The sequence below is a fragment of the Cydia fagiglandana genome, chromosome 15 (genome assembly GCF_963556715.1).
Source record: "Cydia fagiglandana chromosome 15, ilCydFagi1.1, whole genome shotgun sequence".
Classification (NCBI taxonomy): domain Eukaryota; kingdom Metazoa; phylum Arthropoda; class Insecta; order Lepidoptera; family Tortricidae; genus Cydia; species Cydia fagiglandana.
The window spans coordinates 15,578,821-15,591,498 of record NC_085946.1 but is presented as its reverse complement, the minus strand read 5'-3'; the positions used below and the strand labels follow the sequence as shown (position 1 = coordinate 15,591,498).

The following is a 12,678-nucleotide window of genomic DNA, read 5'->3' as shown; positions in this document are numbered from 1 at the left end:
GGGTGAAACGCCGGAGTGGGTTTAGTGGGTAGGGCCAAATTCTCCCCCTCTCTTGTCAGGAGAGGGGAAAGGAGCGGCGAGTCCCACACACCGTGCGTAAACGCATTCCCACTCCGTCAAAAAAAAAAAAAAGGCCACATTGCACGCAGAGAAGATGGCCGATGGGGTCGAAAAGTGCTCGAGTGGAGACCACGGACTAGCAAGCGCAGCGTAGGACGTCCACCCACAAGATGGACAGACGATCTTGTTAAGGTCGCCGGAAGACGCTGGATGCGGGTCGCTTCCAACCGGCACGTATGGAGGTCCAAGGGGGAGGCCTATGTTCAGCAGTGGACGTCTTATGGCTGAGATGAATGATGATGATGAAATTAAATTAAATTTATTTAAAAGTGGAAAAATGTCTTGGGTGAGACTTGAACTCACGGCCTCTGGATCGACACTCCAGCGCCCTGCCATCTGAGCCACCAAGACCTCATCCTTAGCCAGAAAATCTTTCCACCAACCACCTTTCTTTTTTCTTTCTTGGTGGCTCAGATGTTAGAGCGCTGGAATATCGATCCAGAGGCCGTGAGTTCAAGTCTCACCCAAGACATTAATAGCATCGTGCGCAGACGTTTCTGCTTGTTAAAAATTAAAATTGAAGTAAATTTAGTGTCTGTAATAATTAGGTAGGTAGAGTTAGACCAAAAAGTCTGCCTATTTTGATAGCCCACGCAGTGCAAGTGTTATTTTAAACGTCAAACTTCTATGAAATCATGACGTATGCATAACACTTGCACTGCGCGGGCTAGCAAAATCGCTGCAGACTTTTCTTGGTCTAACTCTATTAAAATTGAAAACACTCTCAATTTTCAAAACCTCTACTAGATTGTAGATTAGATTTCATTTGATAGCGTGACGGACGTACTCGTTTGCGTTAAAGGCTTCGTCACACAGGCGCGTTTACCGGGCGGGGCGTGAGCGGGGCTTTTACATATAGAACGCTCACGCCCGGAAAACGCGCCTGTGGTACCGGAACCTTCAGTCTCATTTTGTATGGAATTTTGAAGAGCGCGCCAAGCGGGACGTTTTGGAACCTCAAATCCCATACAAAATGACATTTAACACAAACGCGTGCGTCACGTCACGCTATCGAATAAAATTTATAGAGGTACAGTACAGAGAGACTTCTGAAGTATCTTTTTTTATTTGTTGATGTGCAGAATGCATAAACAATAATATGAATTAGTAAGAATATTTGAAAACAGATGTCTCTGCTTGTAAGATAGAAGGCGCTATCGTTTGCTCTATTCAATTTACATAAGTGCAATAGTGCACACATTGAACTGTTCGAAGGACCAAATAATGATGGTTTTTTTTTTGTAACTGTTCTTATTAATTCCAGTAAGAACGGTCTATAAAAGGAAATAAGCATTAGGGTGGTATTCCACTTGTCCAATGTCATTGGCTTGCGTCTCATTCTTTAATTAAGCAAAATGTGAGGCGCAATACACATTGGACAAAGAAATTAATTTTAATGTAATGATTTTAACAGACATACCACTTTTCAGGCCGTGGCCTTCCATTCTAAAAAGCCGGCCAAGAGCATGTCGGGTAATGCTGACTAGTATAGGGTGCCGTACTTATCCTTCTGGCCATAGAGAAATATAAATAATATATCCCTTACTTGTATTTCTATATATGTTCTGGCTAGAGATGGGTCGCGGGTATTTACCCAATTTACCCACCCAGGTAAATACCCGGTAAATACCTCGGAGTAATTAACAATGGAGCCGCCATTAACAGGCGTTCCCCTCTGTCGAAAATAGGCGGCCAATGGTCAACCATATGTATGGACTGACGTTTATCTGACATGACGTACCTATACATTTGATGTGCCCCTCCCCCGCAAAAAACGGCAGACTATTTTGTACCGAAAATTTTAGACATGGCGTCTCCATTTGTTAATTACTCCGAGGTAAATACCCATCTACCCGGTATTTACCCGTATCTACCCAAATGGACGGGTAGATTCATTTCTTGTTGCACATGTCGATTTGTGTTAAAGTGGAGATATAAACCGAGTTAATGGTTGTAATTATTGTGTGTCATTTAAAATTAAATGGTTTAGTGAAACCTGCAGTTGTAACTAAGGAATTTTTAGTGCAATTTGGATAAATATTAAAAAAAGGCCGTCATGAGAGTATTTTTTTTAGATTTGAGTAAATTATCATACTTATACGTTGATAATACACATTCCAACTTCGGTCGGCGGGGGGTGTGGTTGGGGGGAGGGGGGTAAAAGTGAACTTTTTCATATTTCTTGGAATCTGTCATTAATATCGAAAAGTGTTGTATGTACAAACTAAAGTAGACATAATTTTCTACAAAAAAGGTTATATACATTTTTGTCCTGAAACTAACTGTATTTGACTTATGAGCTTCCCAAGTTGTGGTACTGCACAATTTTTTTTTATTTACATTCATAAGTAGTCTTTATTTTCATCTTCCTAATGTACATTAAAAGCGTTTTAAAACATTTCCGGAAGCCAGGGAATAATTTTACATGATTTTCATAATTGTACTGATATGTTAAAATCGAACTTCACCTCATAGCAACCTTTTCGTAATTAGTTTGAACATACATTTTATGTAACATTACAAAAAAATACTTTAATTAATCTTATTTATACTCACATACCATTAAACACATCAAATTTAGAAGAAAAATGAAAATACCCGCGTATTTACCCGCGGGTAGGTAAATATCGGGTATTTACCGGGTAAATACCCGCTCTCGAGTATTTACCCGGGTAGTTACCCATCTCTAGTTCTGGCTCAATAGGCTCCTTTGAACATTACGCAAAAGCGAAAGGGAGTAAGTACAGTCGCCTGCAATAGTATGTTACTCTTCGAAGGCTGCAAAAATATGTGACACGTTCTTTTGGCTCTACAAATAAGATCGAGTCAGATATTTTTGCGGCCTTCGTTATGTAACATATTATTGCAGTGACTGTACTAAGAAGGAATAAAGACTTTGCGATACCTAACTCAAAAACAGCTTAACCGACCATGCATGTTCACTACAGGTTTTATATTCACGAAGTTTTTGAACCCATCCTTCAAAGTTAGTGGGTCACATTTTTTTTCTTTCAGAGCGATTATTTCCGAAAATATTTACTTCACCAAAAATAGTATTTAAAAAACCGTTCCTCGTTTTAGCACATAATATCTAACGACACCAAAAAATCACCCACAATTACATTATTTTAGGGTCCATTTTCGGAATAACTCGATTAAACTTTACGTGTGTAAGAAAAATAATAAACAATATTTGAAAAAGTTTATTAAAAACAAAAAAAGTATCCTATAAAGAATCAACTTTGTACATAAAACTTTTAAAGTTTTAACAAGTAATAAATATATTCAAAAACAATACTTTAGTCCACAGATTTAATCTTAAACTATTTATAAGTACATAGATAGTATCTTAGTTATTAAATAATAGATCTACTTCATCTACGTAACCATAATAAATCGTAACAAACGAAAAATAGGTTTTTTAGTTTTTTAACTTGTAAATAAAAAGGTAAGGCGACATTTTGGAAATTCCCATGTAAACAAATAAAATAAGTAACGAAAGTATACTAAGAGACAAAAAAAGTTAAACAAATATTAAATAGAATGTGCACCTTGCACAAAATAAAAGAAATATAAAGAAGTCTTTGAAATCACATTCTGCCAATACACTCTTACTACATACATTACTTAACCAAATACCCGTTTTAATAATACTTCATGATTTCAGTCTCGATTTCTCTAAAATACCTACCTAAATAAAAAAATCATAATACCAACTTAATTTTGCGGGTGGTAAAACTCGGAACTAATCTTAGACCATAGTGATCTTGAAACCACCGCCCCACGCTAGCGCCACTAAATAGAACGATAACTTTGCTCTAGCGGCGTATCTATGAACTATTTCCTCATCTAGTCCCTAGATGGCGCTAGTTACCTGTTGTGCATACAAATTTTTAAATCCTAATTGTAAATAATAAATACTGAAGGACTGATGTTTAACTTTAACTTGATAACATGAAATACTTTGGCTTAATAATCAACTAGATATTGTACTTAATAACAACCTAGTATCTTAAAATCGTAATAATGATTTGTTTGGAGTGTTGAACTTTTTCGCCGAATACATACCATAAGATTTGTTAAAAAAAAGTCTAAATAAATACTTATTCTGGGATAACTTCGATAATCATAGTTATACCTACATAAGATCTACTCTATTGTGGGAAAACGTATTTGATACATATTTCCTATCTAGATGTACGCTGTTTTGCAGTAACAGAAATATAAAATACAGGAATAGCAGTACCTATACCTCTTATTCTAATGTATTCCTCTGACTATAACATCCTAATTGTAGCCTAGTAATACCTATTTCATTCATAGGACCAGCCTACTTCGGCCACAACTTCTTAGCGGGCGGTATCTCCACATTATGCACCATAGAGCAATGCTTTTTCAACTCCGTATACTTCCTAAACTTAGAATCACAGATCAGACAATCAACAATCATCTTCCTAACATTATGTATCGACCACTCATGGTCCCACTTTTCTTTTAGAGTTTTGAAATAGTTACAGCAGAATCGGCATTTGAATTTGTTTAGAGTGTTCGCGTGAGCGCATTTGATATGTTTGTTTAACATGGATTCGAAATGAAACATTTTGTGGCAGAATTGGCAGGGGATGGGTTCGTTTTTGTTATGGTATTCCATGTGCTGTATTAGCATACGCTTAGAGTTGAATTTGCGGCCGCAGAGGTCGCACTGGAGGTAGGTTGTGCCGTGGATTTTCTTGTGCTTGGAAAAGTTGCTGGAGTCGCTGAAGGATTTGTCGCAGAATGTGCACTTGTAGATGGTTAGCTTGGCGTGCTCGCGGAGGTGGGCTTTGTACCTGAAAATAATAACTTGTTCATTACGATTACCCATAAATCCCTATTAATATTATGGATGCGTTAAGAGTCCCCGGGTATGTCCTTTAACTACGTCCAAGACCACCGGTGGACGGGCAGCAGCGTCCCTCAAATTCGGTGTACTCGACTACGATCGCCAACCCGCCTGCCAAGCGTGGCGATTATGGCATTCACCCCCCATAAAAAACAGGGGGAGGCCTATGTTCAGCAGTGAACGTCTTATGGCTGAGATGATGATGATGATGATGTTAAGAGTCAGTTCCAATAAACATAATACGGAATATTACGCAAAAATCTGCATAGGGGCGCTACTACCACACACTAAAGTATACATTTGAGCGAAAAAGATGCAGATAACGAAATTACGATTTCCGCTTTTCCCGGTAGGCTCTCTGTAAACAAACCGCCTTGATGCATCAAAGTCATAGTAATAACTTGTCAAAAAACGGTATGTATAAGTTAGTCTATGGTTTACAATATGTGCTAGTGCTGCACTCTGGTGGAAAAACATTGCAGTAATACCCACTGGCCCCTATTGACGGACTGACCCGTTCCGACATTGATCCACGTCCCTCAACTATGCAACTTTCTTATACTTTACAGAGATTGATGCAACCGACCCTAACTCCATCTATCTGATTGTCGGTTAATATATGTATTTAGACCGGGGTCGTTTTCACCCGCCGCCCGCGGCCGACAGCGGCCCGCCGCCCGCGGCGTCTGAATGGTATGTTCGGGAGTGGTCGTTTTCGCCCGCCGCGTGCGGCGTCCCCCCGAAAACGACCACTCCCGAGCAGAGATGTGACTTATTTGAAATACTTGTATTTAAAATGCAAATACAAAATGCAAAATACCTATTTTGTATTTTGTATTTAAATACCTTTGGAAGAAAACCATTTTGTATTTTATTTGAAATAGTTTTTGGGACCTATTTTCTATTTTCAAAATACAAAATACTTTATAGTAGGTAGGTAATGTAGGTAGGAGTTACAATCTCTTCGGATGTTACAATCCTGGCAACTCTCTCATTATTTTAACATGGAACTGTTGAATCTGTTTAGTAACGTCGCACATGACCACAAGCGTAGCGAGTGGTTAAAAAAGTGGAATCTTGAGTGTTGCGAGGGTTTCAATGCACGAAAGGAGGACAAATTTTTCTGCCCTGGTCAAACACAAACGAGACGTTTTCATCACACTAACGACAGGCATTATACTAGCTGTAAAACATTACAAATTAATGCTTTAAAAGTTGGCTGTTAAAACCCATCATCCATACATCCTACCGGTTAAAAACAACTAGAAATTTGGACTTTATAGATTTGATTGATGAAGAAGAGGATTGATTTCAAACAATAACGAGAGTCTTTTCAACTCGGAAATTCCGAGTAATAATTTTTAATTCAGACTAGGTATTCACTATTCAGAGTACCTTTTATCGCAAAGTATTTGTATTTTTAAAAAGCATTTTGAAAATACCTATTTCGTATTTTGTATTTAAATACGAATTCAAAAACTATTTTGTATTTTGCATTTGAAATAGTAATATCAAGGAAGTATTTGTATTTTGTATTTAAATACTTTTTATAAAGTATTTTTCGCATCTCTGCTCCCGAGCATTCCCGAACATACCATTCAGAAGCCGCGGGCGGCGGGTGAAAACGACCCCGGCCTTACACACTTAAAAAGTAAGTAAGTGTCCTGGTAAGTGTTTAATAAACATAAGATTGTTTCATCACAAATTCATGCCGTAAAGATGTGAAAAGTGGGTGGAACTTACTATGAAAGTGGTAATTCTAGCCTGTACGGAGGTTATACCTCGTTTTTTTTAACATTAGAAAAAAGGTAAACAATCTTGATGTGTATTTTAATTGAAACACACATTTTAAAGATAAGTTACGGCAAATATGTAACAATTATGAATCTAATACGATCATTTATATTCTTCTGCTTTCATAAGTAATAGTTTTTGGTTTATAAAAAGCGTTTTTCAATTGAAAGACATGTCAAGATCGCTTACCTTCTTGCAAGCTCTTTCTAATGCTAAAAAAACGAACTATAGTAATATTGTACGAATATTACCTGTCAACTTTAGTGAAGGTCTCGGCCTGGCAGACCTCGCACTGTATATTAAGGGTCCCGTTCCTGCTGACGGGTATCTTATCCAGGGTGCTCTTTATAATGTGCTCGATCAGGTGCCGCTTCAAGTCGCCGATGCGGTCGAAGATCTTTAGGCAGACGTCGCATACCTGACGACAAGCAATCAATCAAGGAGATAATCAAGCCAATAGGGAATATTATTCATAATTCATATATTTATTGCATCCATGGTAAGTACACAGTCCACATGGGCCCTGGTAGGGCACGGCAATATTCTTAAATCTAAGGATTGAGTTTGTATGTATGTTAACAATGTCTAATTTCATTTTAAATTAATAAATAGTAGTAAACATTATGTAATTTTTAGGAATGTCAATAGCAAATTATTAAATTACATGTCAACAAAAAATAATAAAAATAAATAAATAAATAAATATTGGGGACATCTTACACAGATCAACCTAGCCCCAAACTAAGCAAAGCTTGTACTATGGGTGCTAGGCGACGATATACATACTTATATAGATAAATACATACTAAAATAAGATAAAAAATAAATAAATAAATAAGATTAAATATTCATGCTTAAAAAAATGTTAGGTACAGTTATGTCAAAATATTAGGCAAAGCTCTGCGTAGGTGGCACCTTTGTGGCACATAGAGTGAACAAACCACGTTGACACATCACACGTCACGTCAATCACATGTTACTTTGTTAATAAAGAAATTTTGTATTTTTGTATTTTGTAATTTCAGTGACTAAACGTCAATTATTTTTATCTTATCAGTAACGCGATTTGATATTACGATAATTAGGAAAACATGTTTCATATCAATAGGTTGAATAACTCTTTAACATGTGGTAAAAAAAAAACAGAAATTATCAGTTAACCCGTACGGACTCGTTTGTTCGCAGATGTTCGTTTGTGATTTTAGAACAAAACCCAGACTAACATACACTATTAGAGCTTATTCATAAGGGGTCGTGCACAAATCATGCGAGGTATTTTTGGCTACTTTTTGACCCCCCTCCCCCTTGGTGATATTTGGTGAGGTTTTTGGCTACCCCCCCTCCCCCCACGCAACCCCACGTGTATTTTTTAAAACCGCTTAAAGCGGCTGGGCTATAACCAAGAACATCGAAAATCGAAGTTACCATTACCACCCTCTCTATCACGGACTATATGGACATGTAAGAGCGACAGAGATCCAAATAGATGAAATTTCGATTTCCGAAGTTCACGGTAGCCGTCTTGAAGTTTTAGATTAAGAATTTGATTTCGTATGTCATTACGGACGCGATAACGCGTCCAGTGGGATTCATCATTGAGTTATTACTATATCAAACAATAAAATTGTCGCAATCGCAACCTGTACGTAAGTGCCGTAAATTCATGGCGCTTACGCGTTTAGCGTTTAGGTCACGAGATTCACGCTCGCTTTTATGGTTCGTTGACCAAGCAACATCAACTCATGGGGGCAAAATACTGGTTCTGTGTATCGCCGCCATACATGAGGCGACGACAAATGGAAATGATGTACCTATTCCCATTTGTGCCCGCGGGGACAAATGGGAATACACTATATAAACAAACTCATACCTTATTACACTTCCTGTACTGCCTCGTCTTCCCCTTCGATCCAAAAATCTCGTTCGACATAACTTTAGCTATAACAGAATCCGCCCTCCGAATATCTTCATCCTTCACACTGTTCACTTCATGAACCTCATCCGACTTCATCTCCAAATCCGACTTCAATTCCAAATCCGACTTCAATTCCAAATCCGACTTCTCCGTAACATCCGACTTCAATTGAATAATATCTGATTCACAAGAGTCGTCATCCAAAACACTTAAAGTATCAAAATCAGATTGATTATGCTCTCTCTCGTGCTCTTTCAGATCATTTCTTTTATTGCTTTTAAAGTCGCAATGCTCACACATGAAAACGCAATGCGCTTTGGCTACATGAGTCCTCAGTCCGTCTGGTTTAGAGTAAGTCTTTGAGCAATAAACGCAGCCGTGTTTGCGAGAATGGATCTTATTGTGTGCACGTAAGGTGAATTTTGAGGCGAACACTTTATGGCACTTGCTGCATTCTAGCTCCGGGTCGCCGTGCGACATGCAGTGTTGCTCGAATTTCTTTTGCGATTTGATGTTTTTGCCGCACTCGGTGCAGAGGAATTTTATTTCGCCGACGGTTCTGCCGTCGTAAGTCCTGAAAAAAAAAACATTTTACAATCTGTTAAACAAAAAAACAACACTAATTAAGGCACAGAATAACTAATAGTACTACCGTACTAAGGGTTATATAGATACAGTATCTACCTACATACTGTCTACCTACACCTGCTTACACTAAGTTTTGTTAAATTAGGGTGGGATAACCCACCCCCCATAAGGGGGAGGCCTATGTTCAGCAGTGGACGTCTTATGGCTGAGATGATGATGATGATGAGGGTGGGATAAGGTTTAAGTACCTACACCTGCATCTATTATTATTGTTGGGAGCCTATAAAGTCCCACTGCTGGGCAAAGGCCTCCCCTACTTTTTTCAGTCTTGTTTTGAGCTGGGCTGCCACTCTAACCTCAACCACAGAATAAGTAATAGTGCTACTAGTGCTAGGTACAGAAGGTTCATTCTCTAACGAAACGCGTCTATTACGACAGATATGACCGCAAGGTGGCGCAACCGGGAGCGTCCGTTCCGTAGCGGTGCGCGTTAACTACTACTGCTAGACACCAAAATTAGTATGCGCCGCATGTACAGTCAAGGAATTTAAATTCCGACCCATTTCGTACTTTGTCACAGTGACAACCGTATGAGGTCTCTAGCGGCTTTCATATTGATTGTCACTGTGACAAAGTACGAAATGGGTCGGAATTTAAATTCCTTGACTGTACCTGTAGCGACGCGACGAAATCGCGGAGTGAGCCACGCCTACACCTAAGTTTCATCATCATCATCATCTCAGCCATAAGACGTCCCCTGCTGAACATAGGCCTCCCCGTTGGACCTCCATTCGTACCGGTTGGAAGCGACCCGCATTCAGCGTCTTCCGGCGGCCTTAACAAGGTCGTCTGTCCATCTTGTGGGTGGACGTCCTACGCTGCGCTTGCTAGTCCGGTACCTAAGTTTGGTAAAAGCTAAATACCTTGGGCTGATGTGGTCTCCAACCATGTGCTGTCGGAACTCTATGATTTGGTCGAAGATCTGTTTGCATTTGTCGCACTGGTATTTCTTCTGACTTGGGTTTCCATAGTCAGGCTCTTCTGAAAATTATATGCTAAGAATAGAAAAGAATGTAGATGAACATAGGGGCTCCAGTGCCTGACATAGCTCCAATAATCGACATTTGCAATCATAATGTCATAGCAATTAAGTTGACAGCAAGGTCAAATAGGTCGAATAGGTCTTAAAATGTCGATTATTGGGGTGTATACGCTAATAATGTTTATTTCTATAACACAGGTGATATAAGTGTCTTAATAGGTATTAAATAGTATTTTGTGCTTTACCTATTGAATAACAAAACAAGTGGCGCCATCTAGTATATTTGAGAGTGAGTGAAAAAAAAGGTGGATACAATTTAAAAATGCAACCATAAGCCAAAACATGTACGGAAGCGCCACTTAAATATTTATTTTATTTTGTTTTTAGTATTTGTTGTTGTAGCGGCAACAGATTTACATATCATCTGTGAAAATTTCAACTAGCTATCTTGGTTCATTGGAACTGTTTAAAAACATTTTAAAAATGGTTAGAAAGTATTCGCTTACCATACACAACTTGTGAATTAACCTCCTCCTTCACCGAACACACCAAAAACGGATCATTCATAGCAATCTTCTGTATGGTCTGACCATAATGAGAATCATGACCGAGAAACAATATGGTCTTCCGCTGCTTTGTAGATGACTGAATGTCCGATGACATCAACTGCTTCAACGCTCCATTCTCACTCGGTATACCAATGTATTTCCGTTCCTCTCTAACTCTATTCTCCTTCTCCTGTAGAATCTCCTCAGGTAATTGGGACAGAAACACACCACACTCAAACTCATCTTCTTCGTATAAATTGAAGTTGGGTTCCGTTGTGTTCTGCTGAGTACTCGATTCACTAACTTGGACTTTCCTGAACTTTTTATGTTCAAATTCGTCTGTCGGGTAAGTTGGAGGCTCTTTGTTATAATTGTACACATTTTGGGTGATGTATGTGTTGTGTTGTTCAACAGTTATGTGGTTAGTCCTAGTGTTGTGATAGATTGAGTAATGCCCTTGCTGATTTGTGTCATAGTGATTATACACAAATGGACTCCTAGCTGGATCTATCCATACTTGACTCTGATTATAAGCATCAGCTATCTGGGTTCCAGACTCATCCACCAATACTGATATTAAGTCATTATCATTATACTCAGTAGGAACATTTTCCTTTGTTTTGTGGCATAGATTCATATCATAACTATCTATTAACTTTACATTACAGAAACCTGTGTAAATACACATTTCATTCCCTTCGGTATCTGGAGAGGAGATATTCAGCTCAATAAATACATTATCGGAGACTTCACAATTGGTTTCCAACGTAGTACACTTTTTTGGCAGCAACAGTACAGGATAACCTTCCGAATTCATAGTGGCGGTACCTTGGTCCATCTTTCAGAAACCTAGGTAATCAGAATAAAAACATATCGTGAACTACCGCAATTTACTTAATTTTCCTAATTGAAGGTGTTTCAAAGAATATTTTTGCAATTTATACAGTAAAATGCAGGTAAATTTCACTTACCACGTGTCTGGACGGTGCTTCGCTCGAAGGGGTAGATGAAGAAGAGATGAACATTTGAATTTCGAATGGAAGGTAGGATAAACTGCGCTACCCTCGTATTTCGTCATTTTGTTTAAATACATTATTGCTACTTCAGCCGTCACAAGTTCCAGTTTAATTAGTCTGCCATAAAATAATGAAATAACCGTCCTATCACCTGAATACATTTTTTTAGAATTTTAAACAACATTTGTTTTTATAATTTTGAATTTCACTTCATCGTTTTATTTGTAAATCGGTCCCGAACATAACATTTTCGTTAATACTGCAGTTAGATTTGCGAATTACATCCTTATTACTATGCAACAAGTGTTGTTATGGTCGTAATACTCGTAAATGACTGACACCCTGACACCGGCATGAACTTTTGACATTTGACTTTCGTTTAGAAATTGTAAACGTCAAACTAAATCGAGCCCTACCATCGAAATGTAAAGATTTAAGTCTACCTTCAAAAATAAGAAAAATAAACGTATGTTATTTTTTATCAACTTCCATGTATTTTAATTTAAAAGGTGATTTTATAAAGGAAATCGTGCGAGTTATGGAAGCATCGCCCAAATGTTTTTTAACATTTTTATGACCTAAAAACAAAAAGGATTCAAATTAGGTGCAGCGCTAATTATCGGATTGAGACAACAATGGATATAACTAACTGTTTACTTTTGAATGACTGAAAGATAACCAGTAATCACAGATAGTGGTAAATATCCCTTGATATAAATAGCCGATGAAGTTATTTCATCATAACAATGCTTGGAGTTAACCAAACAACAATC

General features: G+C 38.1%; 1 protein-coding gene and 1 non-coding gene across 3 annotated transcripts; both read right to left on the bottom strand.

Annotated features, from left to right (window-relative positions):
• Positions 1 to 398: 398 nt before the first annotated feature.
• Positions 399 to 471, bottom strand: Trnad-guc (transfer RNA aspartic acid (anticodon GUC)). Its single transcript has one exon. It is a non-coding gene; the product is annotated as a tRNA-Asp (tRNA).
• A 3,843-nt stretch (positions 472 to 4,314) lies between these two features.
• On the bottom strand, positions 4,315 to 11,985 carry LOC134671439 (zinc finger and BTB domain-containing protein 17-like). Of its 2 annotated transcripts, XM_063529295.1 has the most exons (6): positions 11,861 to 11,985; positions 10,848 to 11,738; positions 10,223 to 10,340; positions 8,667 to 9,285; positions 7,048 to 7,214; positions 4,326 to 4,949 (listed from the first exon to the last, which is right to left on the bottom strand). In XM_063529295.1, exons 2-6 carry the CDS (start codon positions 11,725 to 11,727, stop codon positions 4,451 to 4,453), a joined length of 2,283 nt encoding a protein of 760 aa, XP_063385365.1. In that variant the 5' UTR covers positions 11,728 to 11,738; positions 11,861 to 11,985; the 3' UTR covers positions 4,326 to 4,450. The 2 variants fall into 2 exon arrangements, with proteins under 2 accessions (XP_063385367.1, XP_063385365.1); XM_063529297.1 differs by lacking the exon at positions 11,861 to 11,985 and having other exon boundaries at positions 4,315 to 4,949; positions 10,223 to 10,337; positions 10,848 to 11,801.
• Positions 11,986 to 12,678: the final 693 nt, after the last annotated feature.